At 43.7% G+C, this 23,833-nt stretch overlaps 1 protein-coding gene across 2 annotated transcripts in view; it reads right to left on the bottom strand.

The window, feature by feature from the left end:
• The window catches only part of BRAF (B-Raf proto-oncogene, serine/threonine kinase), a 74,835-nt gene that overhangs the window by 48,620 nt on the left and 2,382 nt on the right, over positions 1–23,833 (bottom strand). For both annotated transcript variants that reach the window (XM_056846174.1, XM_056846172.1), the window contains exons 2-3: positions 13,736–13,837; positions 8,030–8,293 (exon numbers count right to left, since the gene is read on the bottom strand). In XM_056846174.1, the coding sequence (XP_056702152.1) occupies positions 8,030–8,293; positions 13,736–13,837 (366 nt within the window). The remainder of the gene's footprint in view (positions 1–8,029; positions 8,294–13,735; positions 13,838–23,833) is intronic.

Here is a 23,833-nt window from a genome sequence, read left to right on the forward strand (position 1 = left end):
GAGGAAATTGAAATTGTTCAAGACTTTCTATTCCTTGGCTCCACCATCAACCAAAAGGGAAACTGCAGCCAAGAAATTAGAAGGAGTTTGAGACTGGGAAGGGCAGCCATGAAAGAGATAGAAAATATTTTGAAGTGTAAGGATGTGACTCTGGCCACCAAGACTAGATTAATTCATGCCATCGTATTCCCTATTACTATGTATGGGTGTGAAAGCTGGACAATGAAGAAAGCTGATAGGAAGAAAATAGATTCCTTTGAAATGTGGTGTTGGAGGAGAGTGTTGCGGATTCCGTGGACTGCCAAAAAAACAAATCAGTGGGTTATAGATCAAATCAAGCCTGAACTGACCCTAGAAGCTAAAATGACTAAACTGAGGCTGTCGTATTTTGGTCACGTCATGAGACGACAAGAGTCACTGGAAAAGACCGTCATGATAGGAAAAGTTGAGGGCAGCAGGAAAAGAGGAAGACCCAACAAGAGATGGATTGACTCAATAAAGGAAGCCACAGCCTTCAATTTGCAAGATCTGAGCAAGGCTGTCAAAGATAGGACATTTTGGAGGACTTTCATTCATAGGGTCGCCATGAGTCGGAAACGACTTGACGGCACTTAACACACACACACAATAAATGTCATACTCTGCACAACCAAGTAAAGAGTCAGCTATCACACGAAATCTCCCTTAGCCTCTGTTAGAGACACAATAGATAAGCACGGGTTAGTAATATCATATAACAACGTTAAGAATCATGGTAACATGAGAAATTTTGGTTTTCAAATATCAGCAAGTGAAATATCAGCAAGTCTATGTGACATGTGACAGAAAGGTTTTGTGTTAAAACCCATGTCAAAATTTGAGAAAATGTTAACGATGTGCGAAGAACACTCCCCCCCAAAAACTCTACACCGTTTTATTGGATGTATTACTTAAACCTGATAATAGTTTTCTTACAAGATGGCAAAAAGTTATTTGGTAGTGATTCAGGTGATAAATAGTGGAGACAGAATCATAGAGTTAGAAGGGACCACCAGGGTCATCTAGTCCAACCCCCTGCACAATGCAAGAAATTCACAACTACTTCCCCGCCCACACACACACCCCAGTGACCCCTACTCCATGCCCAGAAGATGGCAATAAAAACCCTTGAGGATCCCTGGCCAATCTGGCCTGGAGGAAAATGAAGCCTTGGATACTCACCGTAAGGGCTCATTCTCTTCTGAGGCGAAGGGCATCCTGATCAGTGGGTTGTTTTCCTCTACATTTGGGTAGGCAGGACCTAAACTTAAACTTAAACTTCCTGTCTCCCTTGGCGGGAAAACAGCCCACAGGAAGCCAGTTACCGGTTAGACCAGCTATGTTGACAGGAACTATAATACTCTGTGGAACGCCTTGACAATCAAAACCAGAATAATCATAACAAATGTAACACAACATTTAACATACGGCAAACAAGATGGACCCATTGATTACTGATTTAGCCAATTTGAATAACTATGGGTGGGCAGGATGCCCTTTGCCTGAGAAGAGAATGAGCCCTTACGGTGAGTATCCAAGGCTTCATTCTCCCCTGAGGCAAGGGCATCCTGATCAGTGGGACTTTACAGAGCTCTCCACTGGGTGGGAATCGTACTAATCTACCACATTTTGAAGCACTCTGCGACCAAAAGCCGCTTGTGCTGAAGACCAAGTGTTTATCCTGTAATGTTTTACAAAGGTTGACACCGACGACCATGTGGCCGCCCTACAGATCTCCTCAACAGGAGCTTGTTTGTCAAATGCTGCTGTTGTGGCCGCGCTACGTAGTGAGTGGGCCGTAATTCCCTCTGGAACTGGTGTACCACAGCTCTGGTATGCCTCTTTAATACATTGGCGCAACGTGTACCCAATGGCCGCGGTTGTCATTCTTTTCCCTTTGTTAGGACTAGAGATCCCTACGAACATGAAATCCGACTGCCTGATTCCAGCTGTCCTGTCTATGAAGATACGTATGGCTCTCCTTAAATCCAGAGTATGCCACAGTTTCTCTAGAGTTCCCTTTGGCTTAGGGCAGAAGGAAGGTAAATTAATTTCCTGAGCCCTGTGAAATCGGGAGTTAACTTTGGGCAGGAAGGTCGGGTCGAGAGTTAACACGACCTTGTCTTTATGAAAGACACATAATCCTTTCCTAATTGAAAGGGCTCTAAGTTCCGATACCCTCCTTGCAGATGTTATAGCTGTTAAGAAAAGGACCTTCATGCGAAGGAATCTTAAAGGTACAGACCTAAGGGGTTCGAAAGGTGGTAACGTAAGGGCTTTGAGTACTAGGTTAAGATTCCATGAGGGAAATCTATGGACTGTGGGTGGTTGTACTTGAGTTACCCCTTTTAGAAAGGCTGACACATGTTTGTGTTGAGCTATAGTGACCCCGCCATAGCGAGGTAGGACAGTTGACAAGGCTGCCGCTTGTCGTCTTAAGGTAGAGGCTGATAAACCTAGGCGAAACCCTTCCTGTAGAAATTCTAATACCTTTGGTATACCTGGTTGAAGAGTATCAACCTTCTTTCTTTTGGTCCATCTGACAAAGGCTTTCCACGACACGTTGTACATGCGTCTCGTGGACGGACGTCTAGCCTCTATGATTGTATCGATCACTTCCTTAGTGTATCCTTCCCCTGCTAGCGCTATCCTCTCAAGTGCCACGCGGTCAAGCAGAACCATTGTGGATCCGAGTGCACGAGAGGGCCCTGGGTCAGCATGTTTGGAGATTGCGGAATCAGCCAAGGTTCCTGGCATGAAAGTCTCTTTAGATTTACAAACCACGGTCTGCGTGGCCAAAATGGGGCTATTAGAATAACATTGGCCCTCTGTTGATATATCTTCCGCAATACTTTGGGCAGGATGGGTATCGGGGGAAAGGCATAGAGGAGACCCTGAGGCCAGGGACTCAGAAGGACATCGGTTCTTTCTGCTCTGGGGTAGTAGTACCTTGAGTAGAATCTTGGTACCTTGTGATTTAAATCTGTGGTGAATAAGTCGACAGAGGGGGTGCCAAATCTGTTGGTAATGAGATGAAATGTTTCCTGATCTAGTTCCCACTCTCCTTCGTCGACGTACTGGCGGCTTAGCCAGTCTGCCTGCACATTGAGACTGCCCTTGATGTGTTCTGCCCGTATTGATGGTATGTTTGTCTGCGCCCAAGTAAATATCAGGGATGCTTCTCGGTGCAGAGTCGAGGACCTGGAGCCGCCCTGTTTGTTTATATAGGCTTTTGTCGATGTATTGTCCGTCCTTATGAGGACGTGGTGACTCCTGAGTTTGTCGGCAAAGTGCAGTAGGGCTAGCTTTACCGCCCTCAGTTCTAACAGGTTTATATGTAGTGTTGACTCCTGAAGAGTCCAGCTCCCCTGCGCTATGTGTTGGTTCAGGGTGGCTCCCCAGCCTGTTAGGCTGGCATCCGTAAATATCTGCAAAGGCTCGGCCTGTATGTATTGGGTTGCCTTGCTTAGAGTCGATGTTTTGGACCACCAGTGAAGACTGTGTCTTACTTGTGTGGGAATTGAGATCGATTTCACCTTCTTTCTGACAATGTCTGGTTGGTATGGGCGAAGGAACCTCTGTAATGGGCGAGAGTGAAAACGGGCCCAGGGGACCACCCCGATACAAGATACCATCAGGCCCAAAAGTCTTGCTAAGGACATGAGCATGGTTTTCTTCATCTTGGCCGTAGTCGAGGCCAGTAAAATAATTTTGTCCATTCTGTCTTTTGGCAATGAAATTGTGTCTTGTTTGGAATTGATTCGTACTCCTAGGTGTGTCATGGTTTGGGACGGAACTAAGGAGCTTTTCTGGAAATTTACTAGGTACCCGTGCTCTTGCAGCACCTGTAATACCATGTCCGTGTGAAGTCTGGACTGAGTCAAACTCGGGGCGCAAATCAGTATGTCGTCCAGATACGGGTGTACCTGGACCCCTCGTTGTCTGAGGGCTGAGATGACTGTAATCATGATCTTCGTGAATACCCTTGGAGCTGATGTCAGCCCGAATGGGAGTGCTTTGAACTGATAGTGATTGGTCCCATATGCAAAGTCCCATATGCACAGGTATCGCCTGTGTTCGTGGTGTATAGGGATATGAAGGTATGCCTCTGTGAGGTCCACTGCCGTCATAAAGGTGCCAGGGAGGAGTGACTCTACTATAGATTTTACAGTTTCCATGCGGAAATGTCTGTGTGCCATCCTCCTGTTGACATACTTTAGGTTGAGGATGGCCCTCCAGTCCCCGTTCTTTTTGGGAACGGTAAAGAAAAGTGAGTACACTCCCTGGCATCTTTGTTGGGCAGGGACTGGTTCTATTGCTCTGATATGCAATAGATGCTGTATGGCTGTGAGGGTTCTGATGTGCTTCCCCTTTTGGAATGACATTGGAGATTGCATAAAACGATCGAGGGGCTGAGAAGTGAATTCCAGCAGGTATCCCTGTTGTAAAATTTTTGTTACCCATTTGTCTGGGTTGGATAGTGACCACTGATTTGCAAAATGTTGCAGCCTCCCTCCTATCTGCGGGGGATTGGCGTCACTGGGGATTGGTCTTGGAGAATCTATCCCCTTTATCCGTTCTAGACTGGGGTCCTTGGAATCTTTGGAATCTCCCTCCTCTGCGAAAGGAACGTGAGTTGCCCCAGGCTCCCCTGGATGCTCCCCAAGATCCTCTGCGATTGTCTGCTCTAAATCTGGGTGCCACCTTTGAGGAACGAAAGGACGGGTATGACGAAGGGCGATGGTCTTTCCTAACCTGCATAGGTAGGGCTTGCTTTTTGTCTTTTGTTTCAATCAGTATGCTGTCCAGCTTATCGCCAAACAACCTGCCTTCCTTAATGGGATAGGCCATGAGGTTGGTTTTAGCCTTAAGGTCAGCAGGCCAGGCTCTCAGCCATAACGCCCGCCTAATTGACGTAACCGAAGACATTGACCTAGCCACGAATGACATGGTGTCAAGGGATGCGTCTGCCATCAGAGAAACTGCACTTAGAACCCTTTCCAGGCCCCCTATAGCTCTCAGGTTATCATCTGGGACCAGCTGTAAAATTTTCTTTAACCATAAGTATGATGCCCTTGCAAATATAGACGTTGTGGCGCTGGCTTGGATAGCCATTGCTGAAGCCTCGTGGGACTTTCTTGTTAGATAATCACATTTTCTGTCTAGTTGATCCTTTAAAGAACCAACACCATCTTCTGGGACTAAGCCCGGTGACTGGAGATCCAGCACTGGAGCGTCCACCAGGGGAACTTTTAGCATAGTCATTGCATGTGGGGCGAGTGCATATAACTTTTTTATATTGTGTGGGGCTTGGCGATTGGAAGAGGGATTATCCCATTCCTCTCTGACTGCCCTAATGAAAAATTCAGGAAAGGGCACCAGGTTAGACTGAAGTTGGGGTCTCGGGAAACACTCCTTGACTCCCTGCTTTAGCTTAGATTTGGGTTCCTCTGAGGAATTGATATCCTCATTCAAGTCTAGGGCTAAAATGGCCTTGGCTAACAGCCCTTGGTAATCTTCCCCAGTGAACAATCTGGAGTGTTGTTCATCAGACTGAGAGATTTCCTCCTCGTCTGTGTCGAACTCTCCTTCCTCTTTCTCCTCCCCTTCTTCTTCAAGGGAAGAATTAGTAGATTTGGAGAGATCAGTCTGGGATTCCCCATGCTCGACCACAGGGGCTTTCATGGCCGCCTTAGTGGGCCAGGGAGCATTCCTTGGGGGCTCTGGAACGCCAGGTCTATGAACTCCTGCAGGTCCAGGAGTTTGGATGTATGGGTAAGACATATGGCCATCTGGGACCACCCAAGCTGGTGGGGATAACCGTGCCTGAAAGGCCTGAAAGGCCTGCCATTGACGCTGGAGAGCGCAATTAATTAGCTCATCCGCGTTTTCCCATGAAAGAAAATGGCCTCCCGCCTCCGCTGGAGCAACGGGGGGGGGGGGGTTGCCAACTCCCGACGGGGGAAAAACCGTTGCCGCGAATTTACCCGGTCCCATCGGGAAGGAGCCTGCCGCCGCCGCCGCCAAATGAGACGCCTGCTCTCTGGGTAGTATCCTCGGGTCGTTAGGAGGCGAAACGGGCGTACTTGGCGTGTTTTTTGTGCCAATGCACGCTTTGCTGCCCCGTCTCTTTCTCCTCCCGCTCGGCTGCAGCGACGCGGCTTTTCACGCCTTTTTTGTCTTCGGCTGCGCCGGAGCGGTCTCGTCAGCCTGAGCCTGGTCGGGGCGCGGCGAGCTCCCTAATGGTCCGCTATTGCGGCCGTTGGGAGAAGCAGGCTGTTTTGGGACGGTTTGGACCAGTCCCCTTTCGTAGTCCTTCTCGGACAGGAGATCGTCCTCCCTGGGCAAAATGGCGTCGGCCATTTTGGATCCCCAATGCCTTCACTCCCGAGGGTTTAACAAAGGACACACCGGGGAGGGAGGGATAGGAAGGAATGAGGAAGGAATAAAAGGGATATATACACACTTACAAACACAGACACACGGCACAACAAGTCAAGGCTCTCTCAGCTACTCCTAATCCTATACGAAGGCACGGAGCTATGCGATGGTGCCTGCTCTACCCGAATAGGCAGGACGGAAACTGGCTTCCTGTGGGCTGTTTTCCCGCCAAGGGAGACAGGAAGTTTAAGTTTAAGTTTAGGTCCTGCCTACCCGGATGTAGAGGAAAACAACCCACTGATCAGGATGCCCTTGCCTCAGGGGAGAATTGCTTCCTGACCCCAAAGTGGCGATTGGCATTACCTTGGGGATGTAAAAAGGGGCCACGAGAGAAAGATACATGTTTACATATGGAATAACCTTTAAGATTTATCTCTCTTATATGGAAAATCTGATGAAAATGATCTATCAATGACCCCTTTCAGGCTAGGGAACGGGGACTACTAAGTGCTGGTTTTGTGAGGTAGAGAAGACACTTCTTCCACGTATGGTGGACATGTAAACAAGCAAGAGATTACTGGAAACAAGTGGTGGAAATTATATCGGTCATATTGGAAAGAGATTCTCTATAAGCCAGAGATCTTGCTATTAAAATAGTGTAGTTGACATTGCTAAAAATATTCAATATTTCATATTCATTATTTCATATTCATTATCAATTACATATGATTACAACCGCCAGACTGATCTTTGCTTGCACCTGAAAGCAAAAAAAAAAAAAAGGCCCAAAATTCAAGACTGGCTTATGAAAGTAAGAGACCTACACACTGGTGAAACCAACAGTCTACCAACAAAATAGAGATAATTCCAGATTAGACTCATTATGGTCGAGGGGTGTGCAGAGAATGGACCTTGCAGCAAAATGGGAGCAATTTCCTAATTTCAGAGTTTTTATGGTTTGGGCAAACATGCACGCCATGAACCTATTATATATACGCTTTTTATTATTTATACCTATTATTGTATCAAATATTAACACAAAATCTGAACACTGCAATCGATCAATCACATACTCTAACAAAGTATATAGGACCCCCTAAAACAGGGGTGGGGAACGGCCGTTTAAGGCCCACAAAATCATTTGGTCTGGCCCTTTGTGGGTCCTGGCAGATCTCTAGCTCAAAAGGATCTAAGACTGGTGATCCGCCCCCTCCCGCGGACAGGAATAGCCTCTGTTCAAGGCGGATGTGAGTTTGTTTTGCCGAGAAAAGGAACTCCCCCCCCCAAGTGCGCCACCAGTTGGATGCCTGCCTGCTTGCCCATGCCCGGGGGGGTCATCTGGGGCAGCTGACTGCTTGGGGCTTGGTCGGCTAATTTTTAAATTGATAATTTTGTATGGCCCACGAATGATGTTATAAATATCCAAAGGGCCCTTGGAGGAAAAAAGGTTCCTCACCCCTGCCCTAAAACTAGTATTTTGCCCAATGAGCTCACCAAAGCATCACATTCTGATAGAGTACAAAAACATACGATACTAGCTCTTTGACTTTCCACTGTACTTAACAACCAGTATGTTTCCTTTCGAGACAAAGAAAATCACAACACTTTTTGATAAATATACAGGCCTTACCACAGTTCTCTGTTTATTGGGCAGGAAGACTCTAACTGTAGGTTTCTGTGGAGATTTAGGGTTATTCCGCGACAAATCTGTAGGGTTCTGATAAACTGAGAGGGATGACGGGGCTACCGAGAGACTAGAGGATGACGATGATGTGACGGTATCTGTTGAAGCAGAACTGGAGACAGAGAAATCAGTTCCGTTCCCCATGGATTCCAGTAATTGCTGCTCTCGCTGCTGCAGCGCATCTAACTTGCTGGTGTATTCCTCGTAGGCCTGTGGAAGGAATAATGTTATTTAAATTACTGACACTCTGGACGTACACTTCTGAGATATTTATAGCCTTTTAAACAGCTGAGCTGCCATCACTAGAACAGCTCTTGATCCAGCCTCCAATGGAAGACATTCAGAAAAACGTGATGACCAAGCAGGAAGTCATGGAGCCAGAGTTATTGATCAACTCAATGGCCCCGATATTTATTTTAGTACACACACTATATGACTTAGGTAAGACTTAACTGTTTTTTGCCTTGGAAGAGGAGTTGGTTTTTATATGCCAACTTTCTCTACCGCTTAAGGGAGACCCAAGTCGGCTTACAATCACCTTCCCTTCCCCTCCCTACAGCAGACACCCTGTGAGGTAGGTGGGGCTGAGAGAGCTCTAACAGAGCTGTAACTTGCCCAAGGTCACCCAGCTGGCTTCCCGTGTAGGAGTGGGGAAACGGGGAAACAATCCACTGCACCAGATAAGCCTCCGCCGCTCATGAGGAGGAGTGGGGAATCAAACTCGGTTCTCCAGATCAGAGTCCTCTGCTCCAAGTTATCTCATTTTTTGAAATATATATTTACTAGCTTTCTGCCAGAAAAGGTAGTTAAGGAGGATTACACAAGCCTAAACAACGGCATAACACGCCCATAAAACAGAACAATCTAAAATAACACTAATTACAAAAAACTAAAGCCCTGAAAGCAGAAAACCAGTACAACAGTGGTAAGACAGCAAGCTGAAACTAACCAAACAAGAAATCCCCACAGTAAACCGCCAGCAAAAACTCGTGAATAATACAGGCTTTGCTGAGCACCTAAAATATAGCAAGGATAGTGCAGAACACACCTTAGGAAAGGGATTCCATGTCAGAATATAAGCACAGAAGAGGCCGTCTCTCTGGAACCTGCTTGCCTGGGAGAAGGCGGGCTGTAAGGTACTGTTCTATTTTGCCACTAGGGCACAATGACACATTATAAAGCAGACACAGGATTCCCAATGCTGTGTTCACCTCAGAACACTTATGCGCTAGAGGCATTAGCAGGGAAGGATTGATGGGAGGGCTAACCTAACCCTCACCACAACTACATCATTCTCATGGCACCCCTGCGCCACGGCCAGTTTTTGTCTCCCACCACCACCACCACCAGTTGGCTCAGAGACTTGAGATAAGCTCAGGAGGAGGAATAAAATCCAGGAACAGGAGATGCTGATAGATGGAATCAGCAGTCAAGGGAAGTGTTTATCACTCTTCCTGCCAATTCTCCCCTGAAAATACCTCTCTTTTACTGTTAGCAGGCAAGCACTCCGCTGCTGTAATAAAGTGTACTCCTGGTCTTGGTGATATTACAGCATCCGTTGCTAGAAATTCGTACACACAAGCTACAGGAAAGGTATTTCCAATTTGCCTTCCTGCCCTCCCCCACATTGAATAAAAACTTTCCCATAAGAGATGGTTTACAAAGACTGAACCTGCCACTCCAATGTAGCCCAGTGATAGCCCTCTTTCCTTATTGTAAGTATTTTGTAAAGTTGGGAAATGCACAGCTAATATGCACGTACCTGAGCTACTAAACTGCCATTCTTACACAGTAATGTTATTGTGTAATCTAGCACAGAGCTGTGGGTGATAGGAGACTGCTCTTGTTAGAACGTGAGTGCTAAAGACAAAACAGAAACTGCAACCTATAGAAAGCTTGAGGGGAAAACTATAACTAGACATCTAATTCCATCAAGCAAAAATAAAGACAAGCTAGTAGAAATCTCAAGTGGTAGCTACTTAAATCCAAATTGATGAAAGATAATTTATCTTTGCTCATAAACATTCAACACAAGATTTCCCCCCCACCCCATCTATAGATTTTCTTCCTATTATCTTTATAAAAATGCTGAATATAACCCTGCACCCAGAAATACGCCTGATTAATTTCCTCTGAAATAAGTGGGACCCAAGAGTGCAAGCAGAAGCACAGAATCGAACCACAGCTCAATAAGGCAAGGATGTCAGAAGCGGAGCAGCAAGCCATTGTAGCCATTTCCCCAATATTTCCTGGCAGCATCCACAGAGGTTTTTTTTTTTTCCACTTTGGACCTCAAATTGAAACATTTTAACTAGCACAGCCACACAACATCACATGAACACATGAAGCTGCCTTATACTGAATCAGACCCTTGGTCCATCAAAGTCAGTATTGTCTACTCTGACCGGCAGCAGCTCTCCAGGGTCTCAGGAAGAGGTCTTTCACATCACCTACCTGCCTAGTCCCTTTAACTGGAGATGCCAGGGATTGAACCTGGGACCTTCTGCATGCCAAGCAGATGCTTTACCACTGAGCCATGGCCCTTCCCCCATCAACCTTTCATTATGTACTTTACAGACTTTCCTGGTTTTCAGTACATTCTTTCTCAAGCCAGTTTTAGCATGATCTTTCCAGAAAGAACACAGTCCAAGCGCAACAGCAAGCCTTTGGGATGGGAAGCTGTGCGCTTCCAAACATCCCACTCATACTGCCAGCATTTCACTTCCATCAGCCCCTCACTGTGGCCCTTTTCTTTACTATATGGATGCAGCCCCTTTGTTTGCAAACTTACTTTGTTTTTCCTAAGAGCAGCCTGTGCAATGTCTGGAGCAGGTCCTAATTTAAGGCCAAGCCAAATGAGATGCTGGAAGATCTCATGCATCTTCGTAGAGTGTATTTTTTTTTTTTAAGGACCCAGTGCTTGCACAAGGGACTTACCTTTACCTTTTTAAACAGCAGCCGTGAGGCCACAGTTGAGCTGAGATGCAGAGAAAAGGAATTTAACCTGCAAAGTTTTGCTACTCACCACACACACATGGTGTTATTAGCTCTTGTCAATTGATTCCCGCCCCTGCAAGGATAACAGCATCCCGGACACTGGGGAAGAGGCAATTTGGATTACAGGGAGGGTTATACCCCCTTCTCCCCATGCACCATAACCCTGATCCAAAGCTTGAATTTCTATTGGCAAAGTGCTGGCAAGATCCAATCACTGATCTTCCAGTGTCTTGACTGGTTTGCCCTTTCCTCCCCATTAACAAGTTTGAGACTTTCCAAAATATTCAGAAACAAAAAGATTACTATTGTAAACCCAAGGGATTTTCCTGGAACACAGGCAAGAAAGGTGCAGGGCTTCCTATTTTGTTCAATAAATAAAGATTTAGCTTTCATGGGAGTAGGACTATCAGATGCCACAAATTCACAAAATCAGCACCTCCAAAAATAAATAAAAAGTGTCAGAATTTTTCAACAAAATGGTTATGTCTACATTTATTTTTTTCTGGGTTCCTAACAGATGAAAAGACAAGACATGTTGTAAGTACTCGCTGTGCCTTAACCAAAGGAACATTTAAAGACATAACTGGGGCTCTTACGCTTAGCACTTTGGGCAGCCTGGTTTACAATCCTGCAAGTTGCCACTGTTAAATGCACACCTAGTGGTGGATCAGAAACAAGTTTCAGGTTCACTTAATCTCCCCCCACCCAATACACACACACAAGTTTTCCTCCTTGTTCCTGGTCAACATTAACCATAGCTTGCTATGACATGGTCAAACTATAATTACCTCTTGGCCTCCAAACTTGACTGAGAAATCAGTTTTGATTCCAATTAAACTTGCTGAAAACAAGCTGAGTTTGACAGCCTTTATAAAAACTGGAAGCAATTCTTCAACCACAACCACAATGACACTTTTGCCCTGCCACTAAAGAACTGTTCCTTTAGTTTACATATAATTTACAGTACATACTTCTGTAAATTGTATACATCCGTAGAAAACTACCCATGACATAATTTACATCCCTGCATTTGCTTGGAAAGTGTAGGATAGAAATGCTTAAATCAGATACATTAAATTGTTTGGAGGGCAAGCACTAACCATAGCCTGCCGACTGAGACATGTGCAGGACACTAAGCAGGGAGCCGGGTGTGAGGGGAGAGGAATAAGAGCCTGTAGCTGGTTTTCAATCATGTTTTAGCGAGTTTCCACATCTGAGCTCAACTTTTGCCATTCCCTTTTGAGAAACGTAACAGCATGTTACATTTCTCAAATGTTTAGTAAGAAAGCTAAACATTATCCAAATGTTTTTACTAGATCTAACTCATATTGATTTAGATTACTACTATAGCCTGTTGCTAAACTCGTAAAGACCCTGAAAAAAAATTAGGAAAAAATGGGTCAGGGCAGTTTTTTTCAGTGCACAAATGGGGAAATTTGGGGTAGCACTGGGGAAAAAAACCTTTTGAAACATTTGCTTTTTTTAGGTGTGACACTTTTACAGATGAGGCTTTACTAACTCAAAAATTATATTATGAAGATTCCTGTATGCAACAATCTACATCATTAAAGTATGATTTCCTGCATAAACTACACACACAGACAACATCTTTGACAGATACGGTTATCACTTAAGTGGGTCTAATTTTGTCCGTAATTAATATACTACAATGTGTATGACAATAAGATACTGGTGAAGTGTTCATTGTTTTCAATGTTATAATTTTTTTTACTCAGTATCTAAGTATGCTAGTAGAGCCTATTATGACTGTATAAAACTGTTTCTGTCCAAATAATACCAAATAATACACTATATATATTTCATTTCCCCACAAATTCCTATCTCCCCCACATCCATTTTCCCCCACAACTTCAACATTTCCAGAAATTTTATCTCTCTACCTGTTGCTCATACTGTATCAATTCGGTATCCAGTTTGGAACGCTGTCCCTGACCACTTTCCAGACAAGATAACAACCTTGGACAAACATTTTGGACACTTTTGTCAATTTTTTCACTCTGCTCAGCTGTCACTGACACTTGCTTAAAGGAGATTATTCGAGTTATTCAGCGCAATCTCCTTTACAGAGCTGAGCTTCCTGCTTCCGACCAGACTGGACCTGTATTTAATCGTAACAACACTACTAGGATGATCCTACAACGTTTGCCTGCTTCTTCTATTACTCTCACTGTTCACATCAAAAATGATACTGCCTCTTGATTTCTGAAGACTTTCTGAATCCAACTCAATGACTACACCAGCGTGGTGTAGTAGTTAAGAGCGGTGGTTTGGAGCAGCGGACTCTGGTCTGGAGAACCGAGTTTGATTCCCCACTCCTCCACATGAGCAGCGGACACTAATCTGGTGAACCAGGTTGGTTTCCCCACTCCTCCACATGAAGTCAGCTGGGTGTCTCTGGGCTAGTCACAGTTCTCTTAGAGCTCTCTCAGCCTCACCTACCTCACAAGGAGTCTGTTGTGGAGAGGGGAAGGTGATTGTAAGCTGATTTGATTCTTCCTTAAGTGGTAGAGAAAGTCATCATATCTAAACCCAAAGCCAACCTGAAGCACTTCCTGCTCTCTTAACCAACAGGCCCCTTATTTTATACACTCAGAAATCATGAAACTTACGTCTCATCAGCAACTCCGCACTTACCTCCAAATATATAGATGGTGGATTATGCTCTCCTCCAAACTTCTCCAGCAGGGCCTCTATGTGCTCTTGTGTTAATTTAATCATCTGTTTGATGTTCCACACCTAAGAATAAATATGCATATATTACCACAAGCCCATAAAGAATATACTTCAGACTTATACTGAAACCAGTTCACCCACTGATGGAGCCAGTCACTTAAATGTAAGTGGATGAAGGTGGATGCAATTTGACACACACAATTCCTATAATCTTCTATTCCTGAGACTGCTCCACACAGCAAATCTAGAAAACACTGACATGCATTAGAGCACATGGTCCCTGCACATCTATGACTGTGTGCCACATAACATGCACACATTCTAATCACATGTTGGGAACGGCCATACCCAGTCAATAAAAGACTTTCAAACCAAACACTCATTCTATGCACATGATTTGTAGCCAGAGATTCCCAGTAAAAAAATTACTCCAAGCATTCAACACTTTCATCATGCCTGTAAGAAATCTACAGTATATTTAATGATCAGGCTAGCACCTCAAAGAATTAACCACCTGTCAAACTGTGAAGAATTGTGCTAGTCAGCGTCTCCAAATAATCCATGACTGCTGGAAAAAGGAGTCTTCCCCCCACCCACCCCTGTGTGTGTGAAGTGCCGTCAAGTCGCAGCCGACTTATGGCGACCCCTTTTTGGGGTTTTCATGGCAAGAGACTAACAGAGGTGGTTTGCCAGTGCCTTCCTCTGCGAAGCAATCCCCCCTACCCAATGCATTAAAGCCAAGGTAAAAGCATTATTGCTTTGCAAAACGTCTACACTGAATTTATACTGCTGAACTCAAGGAAATATCTTTTAAGTATTAAGGATGCCTCAGTTCCCATCACTCTTTCCTTACAAAAAAGATATTTTTTTTAATTTTTAAAAAACCAACTCAAGGAAATATCTTTAAGTATTAAGGATGACTCAGTTTCTATCACTTACAAGAAAGATAATTTTTTAAAAATGGATAAAACTCTTAAGAAACTTCCTTCACTCACTCACCTGCAGTCCTTCCATGAGAAAAAACTCAGGCAGTTCTAGATCTTTGTACTGCACCCCCTGCACTTCCTGAGAAAAATGCTGGCAATTTCTAAGACACACTTCATAAACTACAATGTTAGCTGAATTATTGTTTTATTACAGGTCAAACACTGCAACATTTTTTTTTTTTACGGAGTGGCCTACACGGCAACATTTTTTTTACAGAGTGGCCTACTCAGCTCCGGTTTCTCCAACGGAGCCTAAAAGCCAAATATCTGATGTTCACCTCAGTAACCAGCATGACTCATTTGCAGGGATTATGCTGTAGTAAGCTGCACCAGCATACAAGACTTTATATTACCTTAATAGGTGGTTAGCAGCAATTATTTATGTCATATGTCAAATCAAGTAAAAGGGCACACCACCACAGGGAATGTTACAGGGGGGTGGGGAAATCACTTGACCCATCAGTGAGGCAAATACTCAGCAAGACAACCTTGTGGCTTTGAACCACATTCTTTCCAGGTGATGATACTGGAAAATGCCTCTGGTAATTAAGGACAGGACTGGAAAAAATATTTCGGATTCCTAGAAACCAACATCAAATTTGTAGGCAGCTCAGAAGCAAGGCACCTGTGATTAAATATTCCCATGACATCATTAGAACCAAGAGCCACACAAATATCTTTACCGAAGAGTATGATCTCGACAGAAATCCAGCATTACGTTAGACGCTTGTTTCACTTTGGTGCGGTTAATTCTGTTATCAGCTACAAATATGGTTTGCAAACATATTTCTGTAAATATTGCAACACCTCTGCTGCAACCACTTGAAACTGTTTACATTACAAAGCATTTCAAGAAAAACCAGAAGCGATCCTTCCTATGATAATTTAATCCACTATCTCAGAGCAGTTTACCCCTAAGGGTTATATGCAGGGTTCAAATTACAAACCTTTATTACAAACTTGTTCACACAGTAATTTGCTTCAAAGGAGAACCTTACCTAAGAACAATCTATTTTCAAAACCTTTACAGGCAGCCTACAACCGAGCATGAAAAACTGCAATGTGTGTGTGGGGGGTGGGGGGTGGAGGAAATTAGGAAAAGAGCTTCAGAAACCTCGTTCAGTGCTGCCTTCAGTTGTCTCTGAGTGAAGAAATTCAGGAAACTTAACCCACCCCTTTCTCAAGGCCTGATGTAATGGCCAACTAAATATTACAGCAGTGCAAAGGGAAAGGGGGGGGGGTTTAATTAGCAAAGCACAGAGAATCCACGGAATCCCTTTGCAGTGTTGCGCAAATTAATGCTTTTCCCTTCATGTTACTTGTAAATAAGACTTACCTTGAACTCCCCCCTCAAGCTTTCAAGGCTTTCACGCAAGCCCTGTTTTACAAGCCACCACTGATTTGCAGTTTGTTTAAACTCCCAGAAATAAATTCTCACAATCAACTGACTAAAAGCAAAAGAATAAAGGCGAGTAGTCAGATGCGCTTTAAAAAGCCAAGAGGTTTCTTGTGGCGACAGATTAACAAGGCTATTCCTTTAAAATTTTTGTCACAATATTAAATGTTAGCAAAAGAAGAAAAAAAGTGACCGGGGTATTCCTCTACATGGCAAAGGACAGACTCTTCACTGGCAGCTCAGGATCAAATCGGCTGTCTGTTTGGCAGGAGCCGCCAGGACCTCTGCCCTGCATGGGTTATCTGCTCTGTTCCTGAACTGGTCTGGGGAAGGGCTTGCTCTTTGTCCCACTTCTGAATCCAAAATGCTGAGCACTGGCACTAACATCAGCAGAGGGCCAATCCATCAAATCCTCTAACTCAAACTGATGTCAATGCAATCCATGGAAGGAAACCATATAATGTCTATGCAATCCATGGAAGGAAACCATATAATGTCTACAGTATTCTGAATGCTTGTAAAGCACTTACTCTGAATAATTATGAGAGACCTCCTATTGTTAATATTACACATTCCATCATCTGTGTTATCTACAATTAGGTTTGCAAAAGTTATCTGGCCAACTATCCCCACTGCATAGAAGAGTGTGTGCACGCACACACACAAACATGCCATCAGGCCACCACATGAAGATCACACCTATGGAGCTCCATAATGCATTTCTTTGGGAGAGGGCAGGGACTGTTTCTTTTTGCAAATATGACCATCTGACTAGGAAAGCAAGTGAAAAGGCCCCTCTCTGCTGCAGCACGAGAAGCATGAGCATTACCTGAATAAGCACTTGACTTGCGTTTATTTGGGTGATATGTATCAAGGAAATATGTCAATGATCAGATCTATGTACTAGAGGTCAAAGCTCCACTAACTGGGTCATCTAAAAACAAAATTATTTAATTTTTAATGTCACCTATTCAAATAAATAGCTCATACCAACTCTAAAGGTTTAAGGCACCTAATAAAAATGGTATTAAAATCCATTACCGCTTCACAAAATTCAATAAGACTGTTAACATACCATTAAAAAAACCACTACCCTTTAAACCCACCCACCCCCAAACCAACACAGCTCTTACAATGGTTCTCGAAGATTCTCTAACAAGTTTCCAGTCACTGAGAATGCCTCTCTGCGCACCCTTGCTCTAGAAACCCAGGACAAAAATGTTTTCTTCAAGAGGAGTCCCTTAACTGCTCTCAAACTGGATGCAAGGAGGAAGCAATCTACATAAGGCCTGAGACATGTACATCTTCATGTGTCAAAACTACGAGACTGTTCCATGCATGGAAGGCAACTGGGAACCACTGCAATACTAAAGCACTGGCATTATTTCCTGGCATCAGGATAGGGATGATCATCTTTGGTACTGACCACGGTTTCCAATTTTCAAGGAAAACAGTTGCATGCTTAATTTGATTAACTGGGGTCTCTCACAACTGATTTTATTTGCATATATTTATAGTTTTCCCTGACAGTCCTAGCTGGTTTGTGTATGTGATTTATGAGCCACAAAGCTCAGAGCAACTTATGGCAGTTTTTACAAATACACTTTTCTGTCTCCAACAGGCTCACTAGGGGTTAGTTGCAGCTCAAAACGACACAAAGAGTTAAGAACAAAGCACTTGAAGAAAGCCAGCCAGATGTTGTCAAAGATAATTTATTACAGCAAATTATGCCTCCTTCAAAGTAGAAGGCTTGAAAAATAAAATCTGATTACCACTAGTCTTTCAATTTCTGTAACTAAAAAAAACTTACTGAGAACACTAGAGTAAAAATGTAATGATTTTGCAGCAGTAATCACACAGTTTCAACATTAACTTCCAAGAGATCTTCTAAGCCAGCAACCAGCATACTTATGAAGTGTGCTTGTAGTGTAATCACAAGGTTATATTTTCCATAACTACATCCCTAAAACAGATCCTGTGAGTGACCAAAAGTGTTTGACTTTAGAATTACCTGGTTCTGTGTATTGATGAGACCCTGTGCTGATCCACTGTATTTAAGAGTGTTTGACGAGGGCTGCAGAGATTGTAATTCAAATCCTCAGTCATGGAGCTCTCTTGTGACCTTGGACTAATCTTTCTCTCAGGTTGCCCCACCTCACAAGACTATTGTGAAAATAAACTGCAGAAGGGGAGAACCATACAAGCTGTCCCTGAGCCCCTTGGAGGAAGAGGGGGATAAAATTTTTGGTAAGATGTATGCCTCAAACGTTTCTCTTCATTAGTGGAAGGCGTTTTCCATCTACCTCCCAAAGCGGGACAAAAGCCAAGAGTAAATAAGATGTTCTCAAATGAAAAGGCGGGGAGAAGGAGTGGAAGAATGAAAGCACAAAAAAGCAGTACGAAATCAGAACCAAAAACTGCATTCAGAGGGGGAGGAGAGGAAATGATGATCCGGATGAGATATCCTTCATTGCAATGAAAAGCAATGAAAGCTGGGGTGAGGGAGCAAGGGGAGGATATAAATGAAGGAGAAAGAGAGAGAGGAAAAAATCAAATGATAAGAAAGTCAGAAATTGCTTTCAGGAACCCGAGACAAGAATGAGGATTTAGACGAGCTACTCTGAATTGTAATAAAAAGCATTTTTAAAACTGAGAAGGTGAGAGGCAAACTTGGGGGTGACAAGATGAGGGTGCAAATGGAGGAGAGGGAATAGAGAAGCTGATTTCGGGCTGGAGGGGAGGGACAATCCCGAAGAAAAGCATATTTGAAAAGACAAATGTGAGAGGCAAATTTCAGGAGATGGGTGCAAGTGGGGGTGGGGAGAGATGAAAACCTAAGCTTCTTCCTGCTTGCTTAAAAAAAGGGGGGGGAGGATCTGTTCCTCATTTTCCAGGAGGGGGTGGAAAAGGGAGGAAACATATATTGAAGTCACCATATGGTTGTACAAGAGAGGAGGGGAGATTTCAGGTGGCTTTCTGATCACACACAGAGTTAAAGATGTGTGATGGGGAGTATCCCCATCTCCCTCCCTCCTCAACTGTTATGGAGTTTTGCTATGGTATTTTTTCTCCACCAGCAGCCCGTGGTTCTCCTAGTTCTGCTCCTACCTTCACAGGACAGCAGCGGGTGGCCTGCTTCTTTGAGGTGGCAACCAACACAAGCCAAGCAGCCAAGCAGCAGGCTGGACAGCCAACCTGCTCTCAGAGCCTGCAGGACACCCAGGCCATTCCCACCTCCACCACTCACTGCCCCAGCAATCAGCCTGCTGTCTTCTTTGCCTCTGCCGGTGCTGGTAATGGCTGTGCGTGGGCTGGCAGCCAAGGCAAAGAGGCTGTGCGGCCTCACGGCCTCGGCTTCCAACTTGCCAAGGTAACAAAAACACACTCCCAGTTTGTGGAATGCTGATGCTGAGCCAGTAATGATACATCTATTTTCAACACAGAGAGAATGAGTTTATTTTTAGTTAACAAAACTGATTTCAACCATCGGCAAAATGCAATTGTTTAGAGAGTTGAATTATTTAATGAATACCTGAGGTGTAATGTTTAAATCAAATAATCAGTAACTGACTGAAAAGATGCCTTCAGTTAAACCAGGCAACACTTAAAAATATATATATGGATACTCTTTAAATACTAAGATACATAAAAGCAACAGGTGGTGCTGCCATCTTGGAAGAGGCATTCCTTCTCTCACAAAAAGGGAATGCTTCTTCTAATATGGTGCACCTGCTAAGATAGATACATTTATCAGCTGAAAATAAAGTGTGTCATTTGGTTCAAAACTATTGTATTCACATGTAGATTATGCAGATTTAATATAACCCATTACTTTATTAAAACTCAACTAGGTGACATCCTATTTAATGTTATCCATTTATTTCCCCATGAGTGAGTTTATTGTTACAGCAATTGCCAGTAAATGAGTACACATATACAACATAAATACAAAATAAACAATTAATAAAACCCTGATAAAATATTCTCTCCCAAAAATCTGGCCACTTTTGATAACTTAAGATTTAAAATGATTAACTATACCCACCTTTTCTGAGTGAATTTTAATCGCTGCAGAACAGAATTTAACTACCCAGGCTAGCCTGATCTCATCAGATCGCAGAAGCTAAGCAGGGTCAGCCCTGGTTAGTATTTGGATGGGAGACCACCAAGAAATACCAGGGTTGCTGTGCAGAGGAAGGCACTGGCAAACCACCTCTGTTAGCCTCTTGCCATGAAAACCCCCAAAAGGGGTCACCTTAAGTCGGCTGCGACTTAAAGGCACTTTACACACACACAACGAACTATGAGGGTCTCCTATCCATTTATTTCAATGGCAATATTAGTCTTGCCAATATTAGTCTTGCCTAGCATGGGTGTATAAGCATTACATGCTCCCCCATCCTCCCCTACCATTTAAACCTCTGCAGTAATGGAGTGAGGAACAGACCATCCCCCCCCAACATGCCTGCCAGTCTGATTTTAGTCACCTTGCATTTCCCCCCAGAAAAATATTATCTTTTTCAAGCTGCGTTGGCAAGCTACACAGTTTTCAATTGACAGCACTGCTAGACTGCTCAGCTGTTCCTCAGGCTTTGTCAACTGCAGACAATCCTTTCAAACAGATAGTTATGAAGGGTTCAGCCCCTCAGCAACCTGTTTCTCCATACCCAATATCTCATTTTCAGCGGTGGCTGCTTTTGATGTCACCAAGATGCTACAAGACCATACAATGTCTGCACAATTTATAACCCACAAACTGCAAAGCTAACAGCAACTCACCAGCCAAAAGCAGCAGGTTACCAGAGGACAGAAACTTGGGGCTGCAAAAACACTAGTACTCGTCAAACATTTGAATCGCTAGTTGCCCAGGTTTGCTGCAGGAGAGGCTTTCTTGACTTTCACAGGCCTCAAACAAGGCACAAGATTAAAAATTATGCATGCCATCCAGTGCTAGGCATCCTGTTGATTAAGAAAGTCAAATGCCATGGAGACCACATGATCTTCAACTTGCATTTAAAAAAGCAAACTGACTAGAACTCAATACATTATCAAATCAAGGAACTGTATCCTCATCCATTGTCTGAGCAATCAAAATAGGAGCTTAGCTGAACTTTCTTAAAAAGCAACATGGTAAAATCACGACATATCAGTTTCTTCAATTAGAACTTTAAAACTTCTTAGATGCAATTAGAAAGCTATTGGCCAGCAAACAGCAACACGGATAGTAAAACTAAGGCTGATCTCACCTCATGTAGAACAGTGGCCAAAAAACAACAACACAAAATGCAGAAGCAAGAAACTCAAGATGAACAGACAGGAGTGTGCAGCCAGCGTGGCACCGAATTCCCTTTCAGATATTCTGGAGTGAACGTAACTGGGGCTACAGAAAATTTGAAGAAAAGCTAAGATGCCATTTGTTAACCAGTACACAAAGGACCTTGCACACTAAGGTATGCTATATAAAAGCATAGTCAATTCTTGTTAAATAGTGCCCTGGAAATCTGGTGCCGGCTCCACTCCATTCACACCACTTCATGCAAGTCTACCCATCATCACAATGCCTGTAGGGCAGCACCTCTCTTTTCCCAGGCACTCCTCTGCTGCTATCCCTAAAGCCAGCCTGAAAACATTTCCCTATTGCCTACCCACTTTGAAGCTGCCAACTAGGAAAGCTTTAAGAAGGGAGTGGACATGTTCAGGGAGGAGAGGGGTATTCATGGCTACTAGTAAAAATGGATACTAGTCATGATGCATACCTATTCTCTCCAGGATCAGAGGAGCATGGCTATTATATGAGGTGCTTTGGAACACAGGCAGGACAATGCTGCTGCAGTCATCTTGTTTGCAGGCTTCCTAGAGGCACCTGGTTGGCCACTGTGTGAACCGACTGAGGGATTTGACGGACCTTGGTCTGATCCAGCATGGCCTTTCTTATGTTCTTATCAAACTTATTATCCCCATCTCCATCAAGATGCTCATACTTCACTCATCTGTGTACGATCCTAAACGATAACCTGTTCACTGCATCTCCCCCTTCACTAGTCTGTCTGACCAGGCATCAGAGGGAAATTACAGTGTGAAAAAGGGGAAAAAACTTTATCTGGAAGACTAGAACTTGGGGTTACCCAATAAAACTCATTAGCGTCAAGTCCAGAAGAAAAGTAAGTATTCTATCTATGCATATATTCAGGTATTATATGCTGCTTTTCTCCCAAGGGACCCAATGAGGCTTACAGAAGTTTTCAGACCAAACTAAACAATATAATTTAACTAATGGCCCAGGCTAGTCTGATCTTGTAAGAGAAGTAAGGCCAGCCCTGGTCAATACTTGGATGGGAGACCACCAAGAAGGCCAGGGTTGCTATGCAGAGGCAGGTAATGGCAAACCACCTCTGTTCATCTCTTGCCTTGACAACCCTACAGGGTCGCTATAGGTTGGGTGTGACATGACACCACTTCATGCATACAATCCAAGTTAGTTTGAGTCACGCAATACACAATTAAATAATTATTTGCCGCGATATATAGCAGGCACCCGTAGTTCACAAGGCTTTAAAAACAAAGATTCATAGAGAATACATCTATCAATGGTATTAGTAAAAAGGTCAAGGTAGTCCCCTGTGCAAGCACCGGGTCATTCCTGACCCATGGGGTGATGTCACATCCCGACGTTTTCTAGGCAGACTTTGGTTGCGGGGTGGTTTGTCATTGCCTTTCCCAGTCATCTACACTTTACCCCCAGCAAGCTGGGTACTCATTTTAACGACCTCAGAAGGATGGAAGGCTGAGTCAACCTTGAGCTGGCTACCTGAAACCGACTTCTGTTGGGATCGAACTCAGGTTGTGAGCAGAGCTTTTTTGACTGCAGTACTGCAGCTTACCACTCTGCACCATAGGGCTCTTAATGGTATTAGTAATGACAGAAAAAAGTTTCACATACTGAAGCAGTATACCTATGATTGCTCCCAACACCTGGCAAACAACTGGGGGTGACTATCCTCACTAAACCTTGTCTATGAACATCTTCGATTATCAGGAATCCATTGTTAGCAATAATAATTAGACTAGAGTCTTACAGAGAATTCCTATTAACAACCTGTAGCAGAGCAGCTAGTCATCAGTATGAAACTGTTATGGCCAAGTCTTTGCATGCATATGTAAATTAAAAAGAACATGAATAATTGTGTTTACTCCTAAATGATCTCTTTCCATATCCTAATCCTAATATACATAGCGTATGTGTGTGTATGTAAGTTTGTATGCATGCTTTTAGAATAGATAAAGCACTACATGAAAACTGATAATCCCAACAATAGCCTCTGAGATCAGACAGTATGACCCCCATTTTGCAGAAACAGGCTGATGCTGAGACACACAGAGATTTGCCCAAAGAGCCATAGTGAATCCATGGCAGAGGTGAGATCTGAATGGGGGATTTATTGTTGCCACCACAGCATTACATCAACTCTCCCTATTTTCTGCAACACAAACAAACCCAATACACAGTCTGAGCGAATAAATTCATATTTTGCTTAGAAATACACTGCATGAGAATGACAGAAAAAGATATCACAAAATATATTCTAACCATCTGTGCTACCTAAAACGTAGGTAGCTGTTGTCAGCCACACATCTGCTGTCAGCCACAGATTTGCCGTAAGCCCAATACCTGTCATA

The sequence above is a fragment of the Euleptes europaea genome, chromosome 3, assembly GCF_029931775.1.
Source record: "Euleptes europaea isolate rEulEur1 chromosome 3, rEulEur1.hap1, whole genome shotgun sequence".
NCBI classification, from domain to species: Eukaryota; Metazoa; Chordata; class Lepidosauria; order Squamata; family Sphaerodactylidae; genus Euleptes; species Euleptes europaea.